We start from the raw sequence: 25559 nt of genomic DNA on the forward strand, positions 1-25559 counted from the left end.
CCACCACTGCCAGCTTTCCCACACCAAGGCCGCCACCTGCCTGGCTTCTTCACCCACTGCCATCGGCCACCTTTACAACTGGCTGAAAGGTGAGGGGTGCAGAGCTTCCAAGCTCTCTCTGGTGGCCACATCCTCCCCAGCGGCGTCCCCGAGGGCTCCTGCTTCTTCTCGCACTCTCTCCTCTTCTTCCAACTGGACAAAGTGGACCTGTTTCTTCGCGCCCCCTGCTGCCATATGTCTACTACACCCAAGGGCCGCCGCTGCAGAGCTGGGCAGGTGACACGTGACCGACTAATCCCAGAGCAGGCAGCATTTTGGTAGGCAAAAGGAGCGCCTTAAGACCACACTTCCCAGAAAGCACCGGAAACCAGCTGTTTACGGTGCGGAGTCTGTCACTGCAAAACGCCTCCCTTTCCACACTCGTGGAGAATGCTCCCGTTGGCTAACATCAGGCAAATTATTTCCCCTCTCTGGTTATTGACTCTAGGCCCTAGAGGTCTTAGGCGTGAAAGGGTCGTTTGACCCCCAAAGGGGTCGCGACCCACAGGTTGAGAACCGCTGTGCTAGAGTATCACCAAGGGAAGGTCAAAGTAAGCAGACCTGCCAATCCTAAAAAGAAAGAAAGAAACCAGGTTACGTTCCGTTATTAGGTTGTTTTTCTGCCTTTGACTCAGTCTTGATTCCTGATGATTGTCTGGAGAGCTTCATATAGCTAATGGAAGTTGTAGGTCAGCAGCACCTGGGAACTCATCAGATCTTCCACCTTCCAGCACAGCTTTCAAACTTTTAATCATTTGCCAATGATGTAACATGTGCTGGATTTGCTCAGGGATTAAATAGGCTTTCTTTTTGAATAATCTCCTCTGAGAGATATTATTTAGAAAACAGAATGTTCCTCCCCACTTATTACCTTCTTCAAGCTAAATTAGCACAGTTATCACAAGGGAATCCTGTATAAGATGCTGTGTGTATTATCTAGCATTTTTAGTTTGACCAATGGGATAGAGAGAGGAGACTGGGGTGCTATAAACTGTATATTACTACAGTACTTCACTCAAAAGTACTTGTAAAATCCTCAATGAAAGATGCTGCTGGTTTTGCCAAGAAGCAAATGCAAGGGCAGCTGGACAAAGTCAAACCCCAGAGTACAACCCTCTCTTCCTTCATCACTGACATTTTTCGGGTTTGAAGTGTTGCCTTCTCCCATTACAGCTGCTAACTACGGTGACTGCGGTTGTGGATCACATGCTTCATCCTTGAAATGATCAACATCATGGCATGCTTTTCACTGTTGCTTTTTCAAGGTTAGTAATCATTTCAGAAACCGAGTAGAAATTACTGTATGTTTTGAGGGACAGAGAAGATTTTGTTACCAAGAACAGGGTATATTCAGTTCCACAAAAAATACTCTGTTAAAACCATTATCCTCCATAGGGGAAAATAAATCATGAAATCAATGTGAAGCAGGGGTGCAGAATTTTTAATGAAAAAAAATTGGAATTGAAGAAAACACCAATCGAAGCCATTCATAAACATCAAGTAAAAACTGTTCATATTCCAAAAATAGGTACAGTAGTCACAACTGGTAGCTTAGCATCCATTCAAAGTTATGCTGGACCTTCCCCTTGAGATACTTACAACCCAGTTCCTGAGTTCTGATGGCACGTCATCCCCGGTCATATGATCCTATTATCAACCAGCTTGCATTTATGAACATTTGTAATGTTTAAGTCACACAACCACAATTATCTGCATTTTTTCATGATTTCTGGCAAAAAAATGCCCATTGAATAAAATGGGTTTGCTTAACAACTGCATGATTCATTTAACAACTGCATGATTCATTTAATTGTCGCAAAAAAAGTTGTAAAATTGGGAATTACTCACTTAATATCCACCTTGCTTAGCAACATAAATTCTGGTCCCCAAATATTTGGCTAATACACTATATATGCCAAATTTATATAGCTGCCTATTTCACCAAAGGCAACTCTTAATCAATTTTCAATTAAAACAAAATTCATTTCTGGGAACTTCAGTCCCAGCCCATTTAGAGGACATCAGAGTGGGAAATGCTGTTCATATATTCCATAAGTCTTTGCAATATAAAGGCTTGTATTTAACTGGAACCTATCCCATACTTACTTGGCAAATAACCTAAATATGAGAGACTCCAGCTATGTCACTCTGCAACACATACATGTAGACTGAATAAAAATATCATCACTTCTGAGGAATGACATAACTTGAAGGAATTACACTGTTCCTAATGTAAACCTGAATCATCCTCTCACTTCATTCTATAATTTGAAACGTTTCAAAAGCAAAGCATCACTTAGCTCTAAGAGAGGTTGAACCCACTATGAGACTCAAAGGAATGGCAAGTTCTGTCTTGGGCAAAATTTCTTCTGATACATGGAAGGTATGGAGAGAAATGCATCTCCTCGTTACCCATAAACATGGAGAATTCCCAATGATGGCCTGAACTATAAATGGGGCTGCCCACAGTCTGTGAGGGAGAGCGGCAGTTTTAAAATGTGATAAATGTGAAACCTTGTGCAAATATAGAAAAACATTTCTTAAAGAAAATAATTTTATGAAACAAGATAGGTCTTCTTGTATCTTCTTGTATCTGTAGTCTAGAGCAGGTCCCCACAACATGCCAAACAGCTACTCTGGGTGCCAGGTATTCCTTCGACACCTATGATTTTTAATTTATCAATGTGGCCCTTTCTCCTTTAAAAGTTCTGCAGGCCTGGTCTAGAATCACTGACTAATTTTCATTCTCATGTCTAACAAGCAATAAGCTGTCCATTTTGTTTCTGTCAATAAGTTACCTTACAACATAGAGGACCCAAAGGACATCCTTGCAATCAGAAGTATTCTGTAAAATAAAAGGAATGTTTCCAGTGAAAATGATCTATTCTATCTAGAAAGATGAATGGCTCTGGAACCACCTTATGTGATGTCATTTCAAGGCACGGTATAACGTTACAAAAATGAACCATTATGCATATAGTTAGCTTGTACCAGATGGAATAAAAAGGAAGCATCTGGAACAAATTGTTTTTGTTTTTCAATCACTTTGACTAACCCTGACAAACACTAATTCAGCTTCATCAGTTATGCTTGAAACAGACTCAACTCAAACAAACCATTAATTAATGCAGTAAATTAAGAACAATTGTGGAAGCATCCAAACCCTTCATGACCATGACATAACAAAAGTAGAGAAATGAGCACCATAACTCAAAACTTTACTATGACATTCCAGGATGTCTCATAAAATGTTTAAAAATAGCAATCCTTGTGTCCTTGTAACAATTGGAGGGAACTCTCCAAATTATTCTTTACAGGTACTCCTTGATTTACAGCTATTAGTTTAATGACTGTCTGAAATTACAACACCACTGAAAAAAAAGTGATTCATGACCATTTTTCATGCTAATGACCATTGTAGCATTTTCCCATGGTCACATGATCAAAACTCAGATGCTTGGCAACTGGCATGTATTTAGAATGGTTGGGCTGGCACGGTGTCACCTTTTGCGACCTTCTGACAAGAAAAGTCAATGTGGAAGCCATATTCACTTAACCACCATGTTATTAACTTAACAACTGCAGTGGTTCACTTAACTGTGGCAAGAAAGGTCATAAAATGAGGCAACGCTCACTTAACTGTCTTGCTTAGCAACAGAAAATCTGTCTCAATTGTGCATATTATTTGAGGACTGTATGAGTTAGCTAAAACCACAACAAACAAAACTCTGCATCAGAAAAAACTACCCATGTACTGAACCTGCTAGAAAGATTCAGTTGATCTAAAGCAGTGTTTCTCAACCTTGGTAACTTGAAGAATGCTGGCTGGGGAATTCTGGGAGTTGAAGTCCGGACATCTTCAAGTTGCCAAGGTTGAGAAACACTGATCTAAAGGTACCTTATAACAGGGTGGGGCAACTTTCTGATAGCCCATCTGTACTTAACAATTGAAATCTTAACCTACTTTTGAACATAGGGAAAGCTGCTTTTTTTGGACCAAAGTCAGCTTCCTAAAATCTAAAGTTGTAATAAATTAATTAGACTTTCAAGTTATCAAACCAGCAGATGCATGGCTCTGCATGATGAAATTAATTTTTAAAGAAAAAGATGGGAGATAGATATTGTGGTCAAGTAATGTAAGACATGTCAGTTGCCTCATCATGGGTGCAGTATATTTACAGCTATTTTGCAAAACAGAGAACATTTGGTTGCTCAAATACACTGCAGAAGTTCAAACTGACAAAGAGTTTATAATTATAAGGGTTATTTGTATATTTATGGACAAAGCCTTTACACTAATTCCTAAAAGGAATAATATTGTGCCTTTAAACTACATTTTATTACTATTCAGGCTTTTGGGGAAAGTGTTAGTAATTCTATAATTTAATGGAAATCAGCTGTTTATATTCTGATAATTCTTATAACTTATTTTAAGATGTTTTAATAATGGAAGCACTTTGTCTTTGATGTAAAAACATGCTGCATCCTTAATGATAAAGAGTTTGTTTATATAAAGCAATGAATGACAAATTTCTAGTATTTGAAAATTTAGCCAAAGCCAGCCTATTTGCTGACTCAGAATAATAACCTAGTGACTGAACAACAACAACAAATAGTAACAGAAAATCCTGAATTTAATAAGAGTGGTATTTATTGAAGTCAAATGTCTGTTAAATATGAGATTATATAATTGAAGTGAAATATGCCATTTGTGTCCATTCATGTCATTTGTTTAACTACATCATTTGTTCAACTCTTTCAGAAACAATGGACTTTGTCCAGTTCTTGGGAGTGAAAATTGAATGAAAGTATCTGTTGTATCCACCGGAGGTCCACTAAATTGAGATTTTATTGTACTGGGAGCTTTTAATTTCCAGACTTGAATCTGAAACATAACTGGGAATCTACGTTTGGCAGAGTCTTAATTGATCAGCATAAGAATAGGCATGTGACAATAAATTATTTTTGCCAAACTCATCATTCTGTTAGAGCAGTGGTTCCCAAACTTGGCAACTTTAAGACTTGTGGACTTCAACTCCCAGAATTCTCCAGCCAGCAGAGCTGAGGAGTTGGGAGTTGAAGTCCACAAGTCTTAAAGTTGCCAAGTTTGGGAACCACTGTGTTAGAGAGACTGTCAACCTGTGCCATAAGATCCAAAAGATCTTGTGGTAGACCTCAGCAGGAGCAATAGAACTGGTCTGTCACTGGCAAATACAGGGTTGCATAATTGCACCAACTTGAGGCAGATTACTTAGCAATGTTTTTTAGATCTAGGAGTAGTCATCTAATAAACGCCAGCAGCTAGAAATGTTTTCTTTTCTAACCAAATTTTGCTATAGTCATCCTATAGAATTTTTGCTTCAATGTATTACTAATACATGAATAGGAGCTTTCCAAGCCCTTTCTGCATCTTTAAAGTTCGCTTCAACACGTTTTTCTTGGATAAATGACATAACTGACAAAATGGTTATACTGACAATTAAGTCCCAGGAGTGGAGGCCCTCTCTTAATACTTCACAAAGCACATTGCTTATAAGTGAGGTCATCTCTTCTTCATCGTGTATGTGGAGAGAAAGAGGGAGAAAAAAACAGAAGCTGGAGATGAGATCAGTTTGCTTTATTTCAGCCTTGACTGAAATGATGTCTTCAGAAGCATCTGAAAACTGATACAAGTATTCCACTAAGATTTTCTTGGCAACTATTCTTGCCTATACATGCAAATGTGTAGCCTCTTGCTCAAAATTGCTATACATTTTAAATCAGGCCATCTTAAGTGCACAGGGATCTTTTAATTCTCACCACATTTGAGGGGACTTTGGACAAGATGCCACAACTACACAAACCACCACTTTTTAAAAAGGTTGCTGCATCCACTTTTCTCTCAGAATGTTTAACTCAGGGAACTGGGAAAACAAAGATGAGTGACTATTAAAAAATTTTTAAAAGGTGCTTTAGGATTCTGAACTTGTATTCAAACAAGTCCAACCCAAATAGCTCCACTGTTTCTCATGATTTATGCAATTATTTTAACTCTGAATTTAAATCCAAGATTTTGAAGCAGACCAAGTTGGCTTCTCCTCCCTGTCATAGCACCTGCCCTTTGGCACATCATCCCACTGGAGATCCAGACAGCTTCCACCCTGATGACATTCCAACAGTTCCTGAGCCTCTGGCTGTTCTACCAGGCCTGCAGCTACCATGGGTGTCAGCCTCTCTTCTTGTACATGGTTGTTTTCCTTTTTTAATTGCAAGTCACTCAGGGTCATTTTGAATTGGGCAGCCTCTAAATTTAAATAACTTCCTTAAAGAAATGAAGAACACCATCAGCCTGCCCTAGACTTCAGCTGGAAAATATTTATTCATTAAAGAAAGATAAGGAAAGTAATTTTTAGTGTTCCAGAAGTAGAATGCAATGAAGTATATAAACCATAGAACAGTTTCTCCGCCCCCTCCCCACGATTTTTCAGTCCATGGTTGAAACCTCTTGGGCGGAGGGGGAAGAGTTAATACTGAAAGACTATCCAATCTAAACTTACCATATGAAAATGCTAGAAAAAAAATAAAACCCATTCTTAAATTTATATGAGCAGCTTTTGTTTGTTTCCACAAAATAGCCATATACTGTCTATAGAAAGCAGACACTGTCAGTCTGATATTTCAAAAGAAGTAGCAGAACAAGGCAAACTAAGCAGAGAATGCTGGATCTGTGGGCTTTGGAGCTCATTGCAATGACATCGACTGTAAGTCCATGCCTATTGCAAGCAAATGTTTTAATAGGAGTAAAGACTTTCCAACAGGACAAGAACAATGCTGCTTCAAAGCACAGCTGGAAGGAGCAACTCCAGTATCATACGCTCAATTTCATCCATTTGAAACAACAGACCTTGACTGCAGCCCAGAGTTATCTTTAAAAGATGTTTGGCTCAGAGTCTATGGACAACGTTAAAGCACCAAAATCATCTTAAAACCAGCTGCTGCCTTCTCATTTCCCTCCCCCCAAAAATGCTTTTTCATTTTTCTTATGTCAAAATATATGGTTTGGACAGATACCTATTTGTGTGTGTAGCTTATATGCAGAAATCATAACTCTATGCCAGACACAGAAAATGAAGACCCAAAAAAAAACATTTTTCTAGTTAAACTGGTTGGGTGCATTATCTTTTGTGTCTGTGTAGCAAATTTTCAACTGCTCTTTCTCCCAGACCTCATTCAAAGAGGTCTCATTTCCTGAACTGGAACTCATTACAACTTGCTTGATTCAGGCACAATGTAATATTTAAATTCCATCCCCTTCCTTCAGTGGCCATTTAAGTGATTTTTTTAGAGTTCAATGCAAGAGCCCATTAGCCCCTGTTATTTTTATTAAAATGTAGGAAGGTCACTTTTAGCCCTTGCCAAAACACGATGATTCAAATTTCAGGTGACAGTCCAGTTAAAAACAAATCGGAGAGCTGATCTTATACAAAGAGGCAGTTGAATAATGCTCATAAATGCACCAAAGACAAATTCCTTGTGTGTCCAATAATGCTTGGCCAATAAAGAATTCTATTCTATTCCGTTCTACTCCACTCCACTCCACTCAACTCAGAATCATCAGAGACCAGCTTCCTTCTATGCTAGATTTAATTCCAGTCTCACTGCTGTAGCACAGCAGATTATCACCTAACATCAGAACTGTTAGATTGGGTAAAAGATAGACAAACAAAGGCTATAGTAACACAGCTCTTTATTGCAAATGAGAAACATCCGGTGAGGCTGAGCCGGACAGCAGCCCTTTTAAAGGGGGCTGTCAGACCTTTCGACCAATAGGATTCAACCTCTGTTCCTGCCGGAGCAGCGGACCTTGTTGGAAACCATTGTCACTAGGGTGAATATCTAACACCCCTTCCCTCTTCAATGGAACAATCCTATTGGTAACATAGTCCCGCAGGTAGGCGGGTCTTTGGGTAGCTCTGCCTGACCTTCGCAGTTCAGTAGGAGGAGTTTCCTTGGACAAGCCGGAGGAACCTGTTTGTTCCGCAGCCCCACTTGGTGGAGACTCCTGGAACTTTTCACAGGCCACGGCTGGAGCTTCTGGAGCTGGCTCGCTCGGAGCTCGCTGCGGGCCTGCAACAAAATCAGATAAGTCTTCCGGAACCCTTGGGCTTGAGCTGGCCGTGGAAGGCGTGAGAGTTTGCTCCGGTTGGGTAGGGCTTTGGCTAACTCGTGCAGGAGTTACGTCTGCTTGTCTAAGAGTGGAGTTGGAGAGGCAGCCACAGAGTTGGTCAATATGCCTTCTCCAATGCCTACCGTCCTTGAGCTCTACCAGATAAGAGCAAGGGCCAGTGATGCCTATTATTGTGTCAGGTATCCACAGAGTTCCCCGGCGTAGTTGTGGGCATATACCGAATCCCCTATGCTAAATGTCCGAATCTTGCTTGTGGAGTCTGGGGGTGATGCGGTAGAATAATTGCGCCTCGTTTGCAGCCTATACCAAGATGTCATCGAAATAGGGGACGACTCCTGGAATCCCCTGCAAAAGCCATTCCATGACGCTTTGGAACAGTCCTGGGCGACACTAACGCCGAATTGAAGGTGGTGACATTTGAATGCACCCTGTGCGTCACAATGGTTTGGGCCTCCGCCAGAGCGCCATCTACAGGCAATTGTTGGTATGCCTGCGCCATGTCCAATTTTTCAAATACTTTTCCTGGCCCTAGCAAATGTAGTAGGTGCTGTACAATGGGTACATGGTAGGCGCTTTGTTGTAGCGCTTTATTAATTGTGCACTTGTAGTCCACGCAGATGTGGACAGACCCGTCAGATTTGACAGGTGTCACAATAGGAATCTCCCAGCATGTGTAATCAACCGGTTCTAGGATTCCCTGGCTCACAAGCTTGTCAATTTCCCTGTCAATTTTGGGGCAGAGAGCGAAAGGTACTCTCCTGGGTTTTAGCCTATGGGGCTATGTTGGGGCCCAAACTGAAGGAGATTGGAGTTCCCACATACTTACAGAGACCGGTGCTGAAAACATCCCCGAACTCCTTAAAGATTGCCTCAGCACCGTCATCCTTCAAGGAGTTGATTCTGGTCACTTCCAAGCCCAGGGCTTGGAACCAATCAAGCCCTAGGAGGCTCTGCAGGTTTCTGCTGACCACTGTCATGGGGAGGCTTCCACAGAATTGTTTGAAGTTCACCCGGAAGGTGCCTTGGCCCATGATGGGGACCCGGTTCCCCTGGTAATTGCACAGCTGGATGCCAGGGGTGCGTAGGTACTGCTTCTGTAGGTTCGGAACAGCCCGCTTAAGGGTCGACCACTGTATGTTAGTGACGACCTTGTATCGATCTCCATCTCACATAGAGAGTCCTCGATGAGGACAATGACCTTCAGCTTTTTGGGCTGCCTGGAGCGGACTTGTCCTATTGATGTGTGATAGGCGACTCTATTGTCGCCCCCTGAGAACCATGAAGGCTTCTGCCAGGCCCCTGGGTTGGGCCTCTGTTGACGGCTTGGTGTATTTTTGGGCTGCCAGGTGGTGGCAGGCAAATTGCCCTGGCACACCTTGGCGATGTGCCCTTTGTGCTCGCAACGCTGACAAGTTGCTTCGCGGAAACAGCAGGATGAACGGGCATGGTCTCCTCCACAGCTAGCACAGGGCAGAAGACACAAATTGAATTTTCACAAATTGAAGTTGGGTGCGGCTACTGCGCTTGCGGCAACTGTCATTTTCCTCACTTTCTGAGCTCTCTGACTCGACGGTCTTGTGATGTACGCGGGTACTTTTCCACATGTCCTGTGGTATGCTTTGGTGCTGCAGAGTCTCCGTTGATTTGGCAATGATTCGGATGCCCTGGCATCGTCCAATGCGATCTGCAGAGTGAGGTTGGATTTAGCAAGCAACCTCCTCTGTAGGGTAATGTCACGCACGATGCAAATTATGCAGTCCAGGATCAGCTCAACCAGGTCCTGGAATTCACAGTACGCTGCAGCTTTCCGAAGTGCCGCTACGTACTTGTTAATCGATTCGCCCTCCTACTGGTTTCTGATATTAAATTCGTGCCGGCAAATGTGCTTGGAGAGCTTGGGTGCATAGTGGTTCTTCAGTGTCTGCTGTAGCATGGACCATGTAACTGCTTGAAGCGGTGTCAGTTCCAAGAGGTTATTCACCATCTCGAACACTTCCCGGCCACAGTAACCAAGGAACATGTTCTTCTTACAGCCTTCGGGAACACCCATGAGGTCGTTTGCTTAGAGGAAGAAGTTAAATCATAGCATGTATGATTCCCAGTGCTCAGCGACTGGATCATACAGAGCTGGCGGGGCGTGCATAGCCATCCTGCGCTCAGAGGGCGATTCAATTTTGCCACTCAAAAAGGTGGCTGCTCGCTGCCTTGCTGGGGCTCTGGGCTGGATGTTCATTCTGGATATCTATGCTCTTTTTGTTTGCCTAGTTGCCTTCCAATCCCATCCTCATTGCCAGTGTTAGATCGGGTAAAGGATAGGCACACAAAGGCTACAGTAACAACAGCTATTTATTGCAAATGAGAAACATCCAGTGAGGCTGAGCCAGACAGCAGCCCTTTTAAAGGGGGCTGTCAGACCTTTGGACCAATAGGATTCAACCTCTGTTCCCGCCAGAGCAGCGGACCTTGGTGGAAACCATTGTCGCTAGGGTGAATATCTAACAAGAACAATTGATCCCAAGGGGGAAAGGAACAGACTATGCAGCAGCCACTGCAGGACAAGGCATTGTTTAAAACACAGTTGTCAGAAATGGAGAGAAACATTAGAGAGAAATTTAGAAGAGAGTTGGGGCTTGGAAACCAAACCCGAAGAACACTTTGAGGATGTAGCCATATTTAGCTTATGTGATAGCGATAGGGTAGCGACAGCAGACTTCAAATTCCTGAAGAGCTTTTGCTACAGAAGAGGGGGTGGATTCTCTAATGATTCCCTGCAGGGCAGGACCAGAACCAATAGGCTAAAAAAGGAGGAGGAAGAGATTTCTAATCTTACAAGCTCTCAGCCAATTGTTCAAACCACCTACCACATGACCTGTGAATTCTCCTTCACTACAGTTCTTTAAGCAAGGGTGAATAAGTGACTGTCAGATATGATCCAGTAAATTCTGCATTGAGCAGAAGATTGGAGTAAATAACTTCTAAGTCTTTCAGCCTTATTATCTGAAGAGTCTATGATTAAGAGGAGCACCAGTAGCTAAGGAAGTAAAATGCCTTAAACTATTCCTGGATGTATATACAAAGAAACTTAAGATACTGAAAACAGGAGAAGCATATCCTGACTAAGTTGAAGTGGATTTAAAAATGGTTGTGCTTCACCTTCCTTAGTGGCTTATGCTCTACATTCTCCTTCTGATTCAAAAATATGTTTTTTTTAAAAATTTTAATTAGCACCCATCAAGATATCTGCCTACCACTAGTTCAAAACTCTTCAAATACTCATTTAGAATAACCGATCTTGGTTCACCCAGCCCTAGGAGTCATATGTTAATTTAAAAAGTCTAGGAAGCTCCGAGGTGATAACTAACATCTTCAGTATTAACAAGTAAGTTTCCTTACTCTGTGAATGTAGATCAAGATACATCTTAGGCAATTGCCACCAACAGAAGCCTGTTACAGATAAGTAAAAAGCTATTCAGATATAGTTCAGTCAAGTATCTTCTGTACAGCACACGCCAAGCATTGAAGGAGAGTGGATAGGTTTCAAAGCCAAAAGCAACACTTTGGAAGTAATCAAAACTGATTGCTGTTTGGGGAAATCCTTGACTGCAATGTATACTTTGATTCACTTTTTCCATCTGAAACCATCCACAGTCACAACATGAACAAAACTGGCAAAAGGAAATCCCATTCATGTAAGAATGCACAGTTCAGCCAGATTTTATCACAGCCAAAGAAAAGTATTTGAGGGAAAAAATAATCCTGAACTTCCTAAATTCACGGAAAACATTTTACAATTTGTAGTCTGTTACACCTTTTAAAATTGATGCCATGATATACTTCAAGTTATTTTAAAAAATCTTATTCATGATTATGATATAAACCTGGAACGTGTTAACACCCCAAAATAATTTTAAATCACAAATGATAGTTCACTTATATTATTCATATTTTACTTGCACAGAAGCTAAAGAAACTTTAGCTGGACTAAAGAAAAAAAGAATCTTGATACCTCCTTCAAAAAATATTAGATTACCACCATTGTTAAGGCAAAAGCAGCAACAGATTTAATTATAGTATTTCTCCAACTTTATCACCAATAGTACAATATAGGCCTTGATATTTTGCATATAATGACATATGCAAACATCCTGTTTTTCAGCTGCCTTATCACCTAGCGCTAGAGGAAATCCAGATGTTTCCCTTAACAGCTGGCAGCCTTGACACATAACTGAAGGACAAGGGTTATTCGTCTACTTTTTTTATATTTAGTAGTATTTAAAAAGTTGCTTTAGAAACTGAATTTCTAAAGCCTACTTCACATAAGCCAATATTCTGCCAAATAAAATTTGTTTGTGATAATTTAAACTATTTCTTAGCAGTCACTGGCTATCCTTGAAGGATAGTGTAACTATCTAAAACCTGAAGATACAGCATCAGAATTAAATTGATTCAGATGGACATCTCTTTAGAGTTAAAATAACACTGAATTTTGAATCCCTCTTTCCCATGTATGTCATACCATTTCATCTGACTAATAAGCTACGGGCTACAAGCTTGGATCTACATTAACACTCCAAGAGTATTTTGAATTATGTCAAAATAGTCTCTTCATACTAAGAAGCAATAAAGGGAGCTACAGTACTGAAGATAGCAATCTATTTCTTAGATATAAAACCTGCTTTTCCACCAGGAGTTAAAAGCCAGTATGTCTAGCCTTCTTCAATGCAACTCTAGCAAGTCAGTCTTAAAAACGAGAAAAAACACTTTTTAAGTTTTCTCACAGTGATATATGAGATTATTCAATAGATTTACCTGGGATGGCCAGGCTTACCCCACTAGTTTCGAGCAGATAAGAATGTTGGCATGAGGCCCAGTTAACTTGCTTGATCATGGAGGTTACTGTTTGTTCATTCCTTTGAAGTATTCCCAAAGCACAGTATAAAGTGAGCCTGAAACATACACACACATACTCTCTCTCTGGGTGGTCTCTATTTTTGCAGAAGTCCACATTTTTCTAAAAGAAATTTTCCTTACAAACCAATCAATTAAATTTTGTCTATATTAAACCTCAACACAGTTGTCAACAACGAAAAACAAGACACGGCTCACCTCTTCTCTTCCCCTATGTCCAGATTAGTATAGCAATAGCACTTATATTTATATACCACTTCACTGTGCTGTGCAGCCCACTTTAAGCAGTTTTACAGAGTCAGCATATTGTCCCCAACCATCTGGGCCCGCATTTTACTGACCTCCGAAGAATGAAAGACTTGAGCCGGTGAGAATCAAACCCTTCACAATCAACAGAATTGGCATGCAATACTGCATTTTAACTACTGCACCACCACGGCATTCAGGTACAATTCAACATGCAAAGTATAAGCAGGTTACATGGAAACCAGCCCATGTACATAGACATTCCCTACAGCAGTGATGGTGAACCTATGACACGCGTGTCAGTGCTGACACGCGTAGCCATTTGGGGTGACACGCACAGGATTTCATGCGATTCATTCTCGGCTCCTGCACGGCCGCCGAGGATGAAAGAATCTGTGCTGGAGGAACGGGACGTGTGATCTCCCCCGCCCACACTCACTTACTGTATCACCACCGCCCCTTTCTGAGCGCAGGGGCTGCTGGTGAGGGGTGCGTGCCGTGCGCACACACGTCATCAGCACGGCGAGGGAGGACCCGCAGGAGAGGAGCGCGGGAACAGTGCACTGTTTATTTATGAAAGGCTCTACAAATTTAAACTCTGCAAGTTTGAGCATTGCTCACTCCATAGCTCAGCATGCAAAAGCGCTTAATGAGGGAGAATTTATAAAAGAAACTCTCCTAAGATGTGCGCCAGTTCTATTTCACGATATGCAGAATAAAGATGCAATTATTAAGAGAATATCTGAGTTCTCTTGGGGCGGGCTGGAGCGGCATGTTGATGAGGACGTGGAGCTGGAAGCAGCCGACTCCACAGCCCTGGTTCACGGCACCCCAAACAAGTTCAATAATATCAAGGGCAACATACGAAATCAACTGATGAACAAAGAAGTTACTAAGCAGGTATGTTAAATAATTTGTTTTTGGTTTATTAAATACAATTATATATTGCAATTATACATTTTTGTAGTTTAAACTATAAATTGCGCAAAATTATGTTTTTGTCGAAGTGACACACAACGCGAGTTATGCTCGATTTTTTGCCGATTTTTGACACACCACGCCAAAAAGGTTGCCCATCACTGCCCTACAGCAATCCAAACACAATACTGTGTAGACCAATTTTACAGTGACTGATGCAATACAAATTGTACATGAAAAGTTTTATCTTTGAACACAGTTCATCTATGCTTTTAGACTTTTAGACTTTTTCAGTCTCAAATAAGAGGATACGGGGTAGCCATTACTAAATTTAGCATAAGCCTTTATTAAAATTGAGCACGTCATTAGAATCCTATTTTAATCTATTTAAATCTATATGAAAGAATGTATAAATTTAAGCAACATAAAAGCCTCAATAAATAAAAAAATAAAAAAGGAATGCCATTAAGAAACTACGTAAAATCAATTCTGATGGGGAAATATTTTCTGAGAGTCATCAGGGTGAGCTTTAACTCAGCATGATTAAGGAGTTAGTCATCGGCTGATATCAACCATTGAACCTTGTCCCTTCCACAGGAAGTTTACTGTATTTCAAATCTTTGTTTTAGTATCATAAGTGTTGAGTTGTCCTTTATAGTGATAATCCCTACGCAAAAGTTCTCCTCCCTAAAAAAAACCTTTACAGGAAACAGACAGGAGACAAATCTGCTAACATTTGTTTCAACACAGACTCTTTAAGATGTAGCATATGTTTTGGTCAAACAGGCCAAAGGAAAACAAAACTTACTCTATGTAATTTGCTTTCTGAAGTAGAATCAGCAAAGCCATTTTCATGCTAAACTCTGAGCTATTACAGCTATAATATTCTGCCTAGCTCATATAGTGTTTCCATTTTTAGGTTCATCAACATCATCATTCTAACCACTGTCTATTCACTGCAGGATGAAGGACTCTTCTGCATGTTTCCAATCAATACTTTTCCTGAGCTTTCTTTTGCCAGTTGGCCCTGCAGTACTCACTGATGTTGTCAATCCATCTTGTCTTAGATCTCTTTCGTGGACAGTTTTTATGAAGTGGGATTCCATTCTATGACCTCCTTGGTCCACCTGCCATCAGTTCTTCTTCCTCTGGGACCAGCCCATTTCCATTTCAATTCCTTTACTCTCTTGATGATTTTGTATACTTTCATTTGTTAATCCAAACAAATTATTAATAATAACTTTTTAGTTTATTGGTTGCAATCTAAACAGTACTTCCCATGCTATCAAACAAATTAAATTTATGCACAAGGTTTTAAAGTCTTATGAATTTCCCTATTAGCTATACACCAACACTATTTTCACTGCATTCCTTTATACCCCTACACACTGGAGCCTGAATAAAGACATTAGTTCATAAGTCTGATATAAAGTAAAAACTATGTTCTGTACTGAACAGAAAAAAAATCCTTTTTTCTCTGAGCCAAAGGGCTTTTATAGCAATCAAAGAATTTCCATTAAACATTCACTTTATTATCAATATTTCTTTGCACAGATCAGAGCTTCCTCCATTGGGATCAATGGCCTAAATGGTGTCTTTCAAAGGGACCGTGCATTTCTTAACATCTTATCCTGACTTTCTTAAGGACTGTCCCAGATGAGTGTCCCAGATGGGTGATAAATAGGCCTATGATATAGGATAAACATATTTAACCTAATGAGTCTGGAAGACTAGCAGCTGCAGTGGGTGAGATGCGAAGGCTAGTAGAATCAAGATTTCCCAGGTGTATGTGTTAAGCTTAGTTCTTAACATTCCAGTTTTCATGAATGTCCCACCTCAGGTTGAGAAATGTTACCAATTTTGAAAATCCACACAGTCAAAACCCAGCAATGGGATGAGACAGCACTCAGGATCTCTCTCTCTCACACACACACCTACACACACTGTGGGGGATTTATTCTCCTCCCTTACCTATAGGTTGACTCAAAACACATATATCAAATTCCAAATATGGCAGTTTCTATCCTTCCTCCCTTCCACAAACCGTGTATCTGATATCATTCTACACTGTAATAACTAACTGAACTGTTACCTAGGTATTTCAGTATGTATAAATACAGGGTGTGAACCACCTTCTTGATTTAATCTGTACCAGTTTTACTTACTACGGAAACTGCATATAAAGAAACCCATAAATCAAATATTTCAGTTAAACAACTCCACCCAAAACTCTAGTTAAAATACAGGTTGATTCTTCAAACCAAAATGAAGACTGGAAGTCGCTTGAATAATAAATTAATTGCAAGGTAATTAACACACCTTAGCACACACCCTGCTGAGGCACTGATAAAAGCACAAGTGCTGCGTGAATGGATTACTAAAGTATTACCATGGAGTGAGTTTACCACATCTCCCTGTATCAAAATCGTATCAACAATGCTTATCAATAATCCTGGTAGAGTGACTCATGCTAATAAGTTGCATGATATAATGCATTTTATTTTTTATGAAGAGTCATAGTATTCGTTGACAAAGAATTGCTTCTTTTGCCACACATTACAGCATAGGGAAACACTGGTCACCAAGACAGTAGCTAAACATATGGCCCTCTCAGGAATATGTACAGGTAGTCCTTGACTTACAACCATAATTGGGACCAGCATATTGCTATTGTTAAGCAATGCAACCATTAAATGAATTGCATCTAATTTTACAACCTTTTCTGTCATGATTGTTAAGCTAATCCAGTTTTGTTGGAAGTCCCCCTGGGGAGCTTGCACATGGCAATCTCATAGTCTCTGGATGCTGCAACAGTTGTAAATACATGCTGGTTGCCAAGCATCCAAATTATGATCACATGACTGCAGGAACACTGCAAGGGTCACAATTCACTTTTTTCCATGCCTTAAACTTTGAAGAGTCATTAAACTAATAGCCATAAGTTGGGGACTACTTGTAACATCTACAATTAACACCTCATACTGAGAGTGTTACAAGCCACTTTAAGAGTATAAATTAAGAAGGGAATAACAGAAGGATGGTTTATTCCATTTCACTGCAACTTGTTCACTCATTGGAGGCACGCGTCTCTCTTGAATGAGTGATACTTCAAAATTTTAGTCCAGCCGCCAATCTAACAACTATCATTTTATTGGTCACAAAAAAGCTCTGCCATGTTTACAGCAGGAAAAGTTTCCATATATAAATCTGGCAATGTATGGTTAATAAGACATATCATAACCTGGACTTTAAAGTAGGACTCCCAATTGTCCTTCATTCTGTGTTACATTTAGATGTAAGAGTTCTATAATATCTACTAAGCTTATATTCAGAATCCAGTTGTGAGCAGGAGGAAAAATATAAATTGATAAATTGTTCGCTTCACGCAAGTGAACAAAAACAGTTCGGCATAATATCAGTTATTAAATTTGACAGCTAGTCATTAACTATGCTTGCAGTGCCAAAACACACAGGTGCTTAATTATTACTTTATTTACTTTTCAACACACACAAAAACACAATTTAATAGCCTCTTTCAATTTGAAGCCAGCTATTGCATTTTAGATGAATAGTCCTACACAAGGGCAATACTAATAAAATTTATTGTCTAAAATGCACATCTACATAAGTGAGCAATCAGTGTGTGTGTGAGTGTGAGTGTGTGTGTGTGTGAGTGTGAGTGTGTGTGTGTGTGTGTGTGAGAGAGAGAGAGAGAGAGAGAGAGAGAGAGAGAGAGAGAGAGAGAGAGAGAGAGAGAGAGAGAGAGAGAGAGAGAGAATGCCAAATTCTAGATAAATGTCCCACTTGATAATAACACATAAAGCATTTAACTTTTTGCATATACTTCAGGAATTCTAGTAATACTGGGGCCAAAACATGGTTTTGAACATAGTCCAATGGCAAACTAGTAAAATAACCTAAACGGGGTAAAGCTGCATACTTATTACAGCACTTATAGTTTTAAGTTTTTCTCCTTGGCCTTAGGCTGTAAATCTACAGACACTTACCAGCTTCATTGAATTTAGTGTGCTTTAACTCCAAACAGACATGATTGCTCAAGCTATATCATATGTTCTCAAGATCATACATTACTTTTGTCCCAGGAAAGAAGGAAATAGAACTTGAGAAAGAAGATAGTCATGAAGGAAAGATCCAAGGGAAGTGTTTGTGTGATTTGTGAACTCCACTTTTCTACTTTGCACGTATGAAAGGAAGCTAACAAAATTATTTCAAATTTCAGTACAAACTAAAGCTAGTAATCGGCATTAAAAGCTAATGGAAGTGATGCAACTGAAATAGCCAGGATCCAAGCCACTTTAGGGCTTTGAAGGATAACATTAGCATCTTATATTGTACCAAGAAAGGTCAGGCACCCCAGAGATATGGGCATCTGCAGGGAGAAAATTACGATACCTATGTGGCATCATCACATACTTTCCACAACTTTCAAACATTGTGACATAAGCATGTAATTGTAACATTTGTGTGATGACCTCACTGCACAAACATCATCATTTTGATGACACTGCAACTTGTCATGAATGCCATCGCATATGTTCCTTCTACTTTGCATCAATTACATTATACATTTCATACTGATTGCAACTTAAGGACTTTCCCTAAATGTGGCAAGTTGCAACTATCAACAGGATATAACCATGGCATGGATAACAGTTGCCAAGTCTGATCAGTTTGGAAATGGCCACAATTGACTCACTAGATGTTAACTGCAAATGCACTCCTAGCCACAGCAACTATCTGCGAACCTACCGACAGTTGAGAATTCAGGAACTTGCTTTTTCAAGGTTAGTAAACTTCCATCCAGTCCCCTAATTCAGTTCCTTATTGATCAACAGGCTCCCTTTCTCTCTTGTCTGGATCTAATTTCTCCTTGTTCTCCCACACGGAGTCAATTATTGAAGAGAGAAAAAAGCATTCAAGGCTACTTCCTGAGAGGCTAATGACAAGGAACCATGCAGCCAGTGCCATCAGATTTTTTTAAAAGAAATCTTCAAAGGACCACTTCCCACCTGAGAACTGAGATTGCAATAAAGTGGATAAGGAACTACTCTGATACCATTTCCTAACCTTTAACCACATGCTACAAGTCACCAGTAAATGGCACTGAAAGAATAAAGTATTTTTATTTTTATTTTAAGCCCTAAGGTAAGCGTCCTTTAAACATTTCACAATACAGATAAGTCCTCAAGTTACAACAGTTCATTTAGGGACTGTTCATGAAAAAAGTGACTTATGGTCAGTTTTCACACTGACAATCATTGTAGCATCCCCATGGTTGTGTGAACAAAATTCAGATGCTTGGCAACTGGCCTGTATTTATGACAATTGCAGTGTCTTGGGTGATCACCTTTTGCGACCTTTTGACAAGCAAAGTCAATGGGGAAGCCAGATGCACTTAAGAACCTTGTTAACTAATTTAACAACTGCAGTGATTCACTTAACTATAGCAAAAAAAAGTTGTAAAATGGGGCACAATTCACTGAACAATGGTCTTGCTTAGCAACATAAATTCTGGGCTCAATTGTAGTCCTAAATCGAGGATTACCTAGTAATAGTTTTCACAGGTTTTAAAATCCAATACATTGGTATTCTATAGCTTCAGTTCTAACTATCTAACAAGATATGACATACATGCACAAGTTTTACAGTAATCATAATCCCAATTTTAATGAGGGCTTAAGCAGCCACTCCCAGTATAACGTAGAAGATGCTGAATACTTAGTGAAAGACACTCCTCTACCTTAATAGTTGTGTCAAGTTTCTGCTAGTTATAGCAGCATAAGTAGTGCAAGAGTACACATGACTCCTATTGTGCAAAGTGCCAACTGAAGTAACAAGTTATTCTACTGTTAATATTTAAACTGAAAAAGGAGAGTGAAGTAATTTCTGGAAAAGCAAGTTTATAGCAGCTGTCAGAGGTATGTTTCTACAAGGAGACTCCATCTGAGCTCAGCAGAGTTCCCCTGCTTCAAAACATATGGGTTACATATAGAAAGAGCCAGCATTCCTTCTTCTATAACTTCTCCTTGAAGCCTCAAGTCTATTTATACAGACACAGCATCTCTAAAGTTCTGCTCCAGGTCTCTAATTCAAGGTCACGTTTTGCTCAAAACAACATAGTTTTATACCCTAGAGACCCAACTGAAAAGAGAACCAACTAATATCCTTAGCTTGAATTCAGACAGAACTTCAATTCATCAAACAGGGTAACAATTGTTAAAGGGGTATGGCTGAGCTCCCCACAGGCAAGTCCTATTTTCCTTGTAAACTCATCACTTCTAGGCTACTACTCAGCTTTTCAGTAGCAGCAAGAGTCTGCTACTTCCTCAAAAAGCCATTTTCCCCACTCTTCTTTCCAACATTGGGAGGTGGGGCAGAAACAGTGAGAGAAGAGGAGATGGGTTCTTTGGAAATCAGTCAGCCTAAGGTAAAGGTTCCCCTTGCTCATCTCCATTTCGAAGCCGAAGAGCCAGCGCTGTCTAAAGACGTCTCCGTGGTCATGTGGCCAGCATGACTAAATGCCGCAGGTGCACAGAACGCTGTTACCTTCCACCAAAGGTGGTACCTATTTTTCTTCTTGGATTTTTACATGTTTTCGAACTGCTAGGTTGCAGAAGCTGGGACAAGTTACAGGAGCCTACTCCGTCACACAATACTAGGGATTCGAACCACTGAACTGCCGACCTTCTATCGAGCCACCACATCCCACATCAGTCATCCTGTACCCACACAATAACCTCATGGTAGCTTTACCACAGGTATGCTAGCAGTAGACTCCTATGACTCAGGCACCCACACACCACCTTAACCACTGCAATTGCAGGAAGAATGTCCAAAAGTTGTCTGGCACTCTTCCAGAAGATCTTTGCACATATATCAAGGATGCCTCCCAGATTCTCCAGCTTTGCAGCACCTAAGCTGCAAGTAAGCGGATGGCGGTACCTCAGGTGCACCGTCTTGGTATAGCTACCAGGACTCCTTTCAGTGCAGAGGACATTCATGACATGTGCCTACTTTAGCACACCTAGACTAATATATCAAATGTCCCTCAAACACTTTTAAAAAATCCTCAGTTTCCCTTTTACTCTCCCTCCTTGTCAAGAACCCAAGAGTAGCAGGAAAAGGAGACAGAAGTACGGAAGAATGGCTCATTGCTATTATTTTTCCAATCTTAAAAGAATGAGCTCGCCCCGGAATCAGAACTGAGAGCAGAACATTTAGATGTTCTGCTACCAGCTACTGGCACCCAAGGAGACATTCCTCCTACCCTGCCTTGCCCCTCCCTCTGCTTCTGGTGCTGGCAGAAACCCTGCTCAGCTTCATTGTAGAGGCAGAGTAGAGGTTGCCAGGGTTCTTAGTTTCTTTTCTTTAAACCAGCAGTTTTCTGCCAATTCCTGCATAAGATAACAGCACTTTAGCGTTGCCATGTGGAAAAGATACCCGGCTATAGATTTATTGGGTCTGCAAGAATTTTACTTTTGCTTTAGCCTGAGCCCAGATCATTAAAGACATAGCTATGATAAACAGGAAATCCAAATACATTTCATTTATGTCGTAAGAATTATTAAGCCTGCCGTCTGATTCTTCTAACCTTGAAATTCAGGGTTACTGTAAGACTAGTTCTTCCTTATACAGATCTAGGAGAGTCACATGCTTATACTAGGCAATTCCTCATAGTGGGGAGGGGGGGCAAAAATGGCAATCATGAACTGGTGGTACATTTTAAAGCAAGGAATGAAGTACATATGTCCTCCAAACATTGCTTTATTACAACACAGCCTTTGCTACCATGGCCAATATCCTCAGTGGGACTCCAGTGTCTGTAGAATCACAGATTTCCTACCCATTCTCAGTGAACAAAACAGGTCAGTTTCCAGTTCTCGGTTGTCTAACAGAAATGTTTAAAACCTCCATATTCCCTTTAGGATGTTCTACAAGAGAAACTGGTGTGGTGAAAAGATTTGCTAGCTACATATCAGTACTCATCATAAATTCCTGAGATAAACATCTGCTCAGAGGCACCTTTTCCCTTAATTCTTTACATGTGTCTTCCTGCACCTTTATTTTCCACTTGGCTCCAATTGGAGGAGTTTAGGGATTTAGAAAAGAAACTAAATCAGTCCCATAAGCTTGAAGTCTGTTCACCTTTGGCCTAATATTTGAAGTTTCATATTGAATTAACTGCCTAGCTCTCTGATACAATGGGACAAAGTTCACCTAAATACCGCAGATAGTAGCATATTTTGAAATAGAAAATGGAAAAAATAGATCTTATTGTAAACTACCAGGAGATCTTGGTAACTAATAGGATAATTGTAATTAATGTTAAAGAGCATTAATTGGTGTAGTGTTTAAAGGTCTGAGGCTAAACACCTGGAGATCATAAATTCCACCTTAGGCAGAAAGCATGTTGAGTAACTTTGGGCCAGCCATTTTCTCTCAACCCCAGGAAGGCAGCAATAGCAAACCACTTTCAAAACTCTTGCCAAGAAATCTTCCTGGACTTGTTTAGACAGTTGCCAGGAACTGAAAACTGATTCAAAAATACCAAAAAGCCAATTATAAATGGTTAGCATTAAATCTGAAGTCACATAAATTAATAGCCCACATTCTGATTTAACCATCCTTTCTTAAGACATGTCCTGGTACACAAACACTAAGCACTTATACTTAGTTTATCAACCCCAATGGCTAACTCCTCACATCATGCAAAACCAATCAAGCCACTTTTGGGTTTGGCATTACACAGGATGTGTTTGCTTTCAGTTAAAAGAAATACAGGTATAGGCACTTTAGAACCCAGGCTAAAAAATAACACTGTACCATAGTGCAAATAGATTTGCACCACACACCATGATTTTAAGGCATATTTTTCAGGGTAAAAAAAATAAGCATGTTGGGGTGTTTTGACCAATTACATCCACATATATCCCTGTCCAATTATACAATTTACTTGTGATTTTGGACAACTCACTCTTAACCAAGCTACCTCACAGGGTGCTGATGTTGAAAGGAAAAACCATGTGTGTTCATTTAACATTTTTCAGAGAAATACAAACATCATAAATAGATTACCATTACAACACTTTGTTTTGTTTTTGAACTGATACAAAGAGGATTTGACGCCTGCTTCTCTCCCTGAAGTTTTGAGACTGGGCTTTTTACAGTGCAAACTCCTTTACATTTTCAACCCAGAAGCCCCAAATCCTGCAGCCCAAAGGAAAGGGCTCTACCTGCTGGGAAGGAGGCACCTCAGGAAATCCTGTCTGCCAAGCTACAGCCACATCTGCCCTTCCTCAGGATCTGCTCTGACCCCTCTTAGAGCTAGCCTGAAATAGTCTCTGCAATGGCAAAGCCGGATTTGGGGAAGAGATGGGGGGAGGGGGGGCAGAGAGAAAGGAGCGGATATCCCAAACTCAAGGCGCCTTTCCTTCTCGGCTAGAAACTCCTTGTATACTCTTGCTTGAGCGGCTTTGTTACTGTTAAGAAAGAAAACGGTATCCTGGCTATCTTATCGCCCACAGCGGCGCCTTATTGAGCCACTTCAAAGCCAGGCTGGCGGATAGAACAAGCACCCGGCAGGTATCCGCCCGCGAGTGGCGGGCTTGGCTTCCCAAACCTACGGCCCCACCCAGTTCCTCCTGCTCCCGCAGGCACACCGACACCTCCGGGAAGAGGCTTGGCAGCTGGCGGGACAAAAGTCAAGCCACACCGCCTCGTCCCCTCAAGTTTTGAAAGAGTCCCAGAGGGTCTTCTGAGCTTTCACGCCAATCCAACCCAGCCGCCACTCTTAAAGCGGCTGCAAATATTAGGAAGGAGGGGAGGGGTTGTCTCGGGCGGGCAAAGCCAAGCTAGTCAGCGGAAAATTGGGGTTTCTGGAAGGTCTGTTGTGAGCTTGGACTGTAAAACACCTTAAAGCAGGAAAGGAAGCCGCTTGCTTCCCTCTGGCCAAGTGCCACACACGCCTGGGAAGCAAGGCTTCACCACCACCACCACCCCCGCCCGCCCCGTCCCGGCTCCAGCTCTCTTTGCCCAGCCCCGAAGAGCGCGGCGAGCGCGCCCAGCTCACCGATGGAGACCAGCTTGATGTTCTCCTTCTCCAGGAACTCGAGCGCCACCGAGACGTTCTCCAGCTGCATCTGTCGGAAAGTGGGTCTCTGGTGGTACTTGCGGTACATGCGCTTCTGGCTGAGCACCTCCAGCAGGGCGATGAGGCGCAGCCCATCGCTCAGGTCGAACTGCAGGTTGCCGATGCGCTTGTTCACGCAGCGGAGGTGCTCGTTGCACCAACGGGTGAAGGTGTTTTGCTGGATCCGCTTCCAGGGCGCGTCGTCCGCCAAGTCCTTCTCCGTCGCGGGCATGTTCGCGGAGTCCGCCTCGAGGTCGCTACGGCCCTTAGGATACGGGTGCTCCTGCCACCGGGGGTGCGGGCCCTGACTGTGCTCACCGATACCGCTCCCACCTCCGCCGCCGCTGCAGTCACTGCGAACCGCCTGGCCCCGCGCCTGCGTGCTCATGCCGTGGCCGCCCCGCCTTCTCTTGTCTGGGCTGTAACGAGCGGGCAGACCGACCAACCAACCAACCAACCAACCAACCCCGCCAGTCCAGGCCGGTGTCTCTCTCTCTCTTGCTCGCTCCCTCCCCTGCCAAGCGCAGGCGGTGAAGCTGCAGGGGGAGAGAGAACCCCGCCGTCAGCTTAGCAACGCCAGCCGAACTGAGAGCCACTCTCTGGCGCTCCAGACCCACGTGCCGACCTTACAAAAGGAGTAGCGAGGGCGTCTTTTTTGGCGAGACCTTAAATACCCCTCTCCGATTAACGGATTGGATCCCGGCCAAGGAAGGGGCGGGGCCTGCGAAGAGGACAATCGTGGCGGCGCCCCTTCAGAGGCGCCGCCGCACTAAGCGTGGGGCAACGCGTTGGAATTCCTGCGTTGTTTACTCCAGAGGCAAACAAATGTTTGTGACAGTCCCCGTTCCCCCCGGCCCGGTTGTGGGAATGTAAATTAGCCAGGCCGGCAGAGGTTAGGATTGATGGGAGCTGTAGTCCTGCAGGAAATACCATTCTTAGCCTTTGGGGAGATTAAATACAAGGAAAGGCATTGGTATTTATAATCCTCTGCGACCCAATTATTAGTGAACTGTTTAGCCTGTATAAACTCCTATAGGTAAAGGTTCCTCTTGCATTTATGTGCTAGTCGTTCCCGACTCTAGGGGGCGGTGCTCATTTCTGTTTCAAAGCCAAAGAGCCAGTGCTGTCTGA

The 25559-nt window shown here is 41.7% G+C and overlaps 1 protein-coding gene across 6 annotated transcripts in view; it reads right to left on the bottom strand.

Moving 5' to 3' along the window:
• Positions 1-24886, bottom strand: part of FLNB (filamin B) — a 92580-nt gene extending 67694 nt beyond the window's left edge. For 3 of the 6 annotated variants that reach the window (XM_087709004.1, XM_087709003.1, XM_087709000.1), the window contains exon 1: positions 24369-24885. In XM_087709004.1, coding sequence (XP_087565130.1) covers positions 24369-24816 — 448 coding nt within the window. In that variant the 5' untranslated portion in view covers positions 24817-24885. Of the gene's footprint in view, positions 1-24368 lie in introns of all 6 variants that reach the window. The other 3 variants (XM_087709001.1, XM_087709002.1, XM_087709005.1) reach the window with 2 other exon arrangements.
• Positions 24887-25559: the final 673 nt, after the last annotated feature.

The sequence above is a fragment of the Thamnophis sirtalis genome, unplaced genomic scaffold, assembly GCF_051295495.1.
Source record: "Thamnophis sirtalis isolate CommonGarterSnake01/CBP01778 unplaced genomic scaffold, rThaSir2_p1.2 scaffold_3, whole genome shotgun sequence".
In the NCBI taxonomy this organism is placed as follows: Eukaryota; Metazoa; Chordata; class Lepidosauria; order Squamata; family Natricidae; genus Thamnophis; species Thamnophis sirtalis.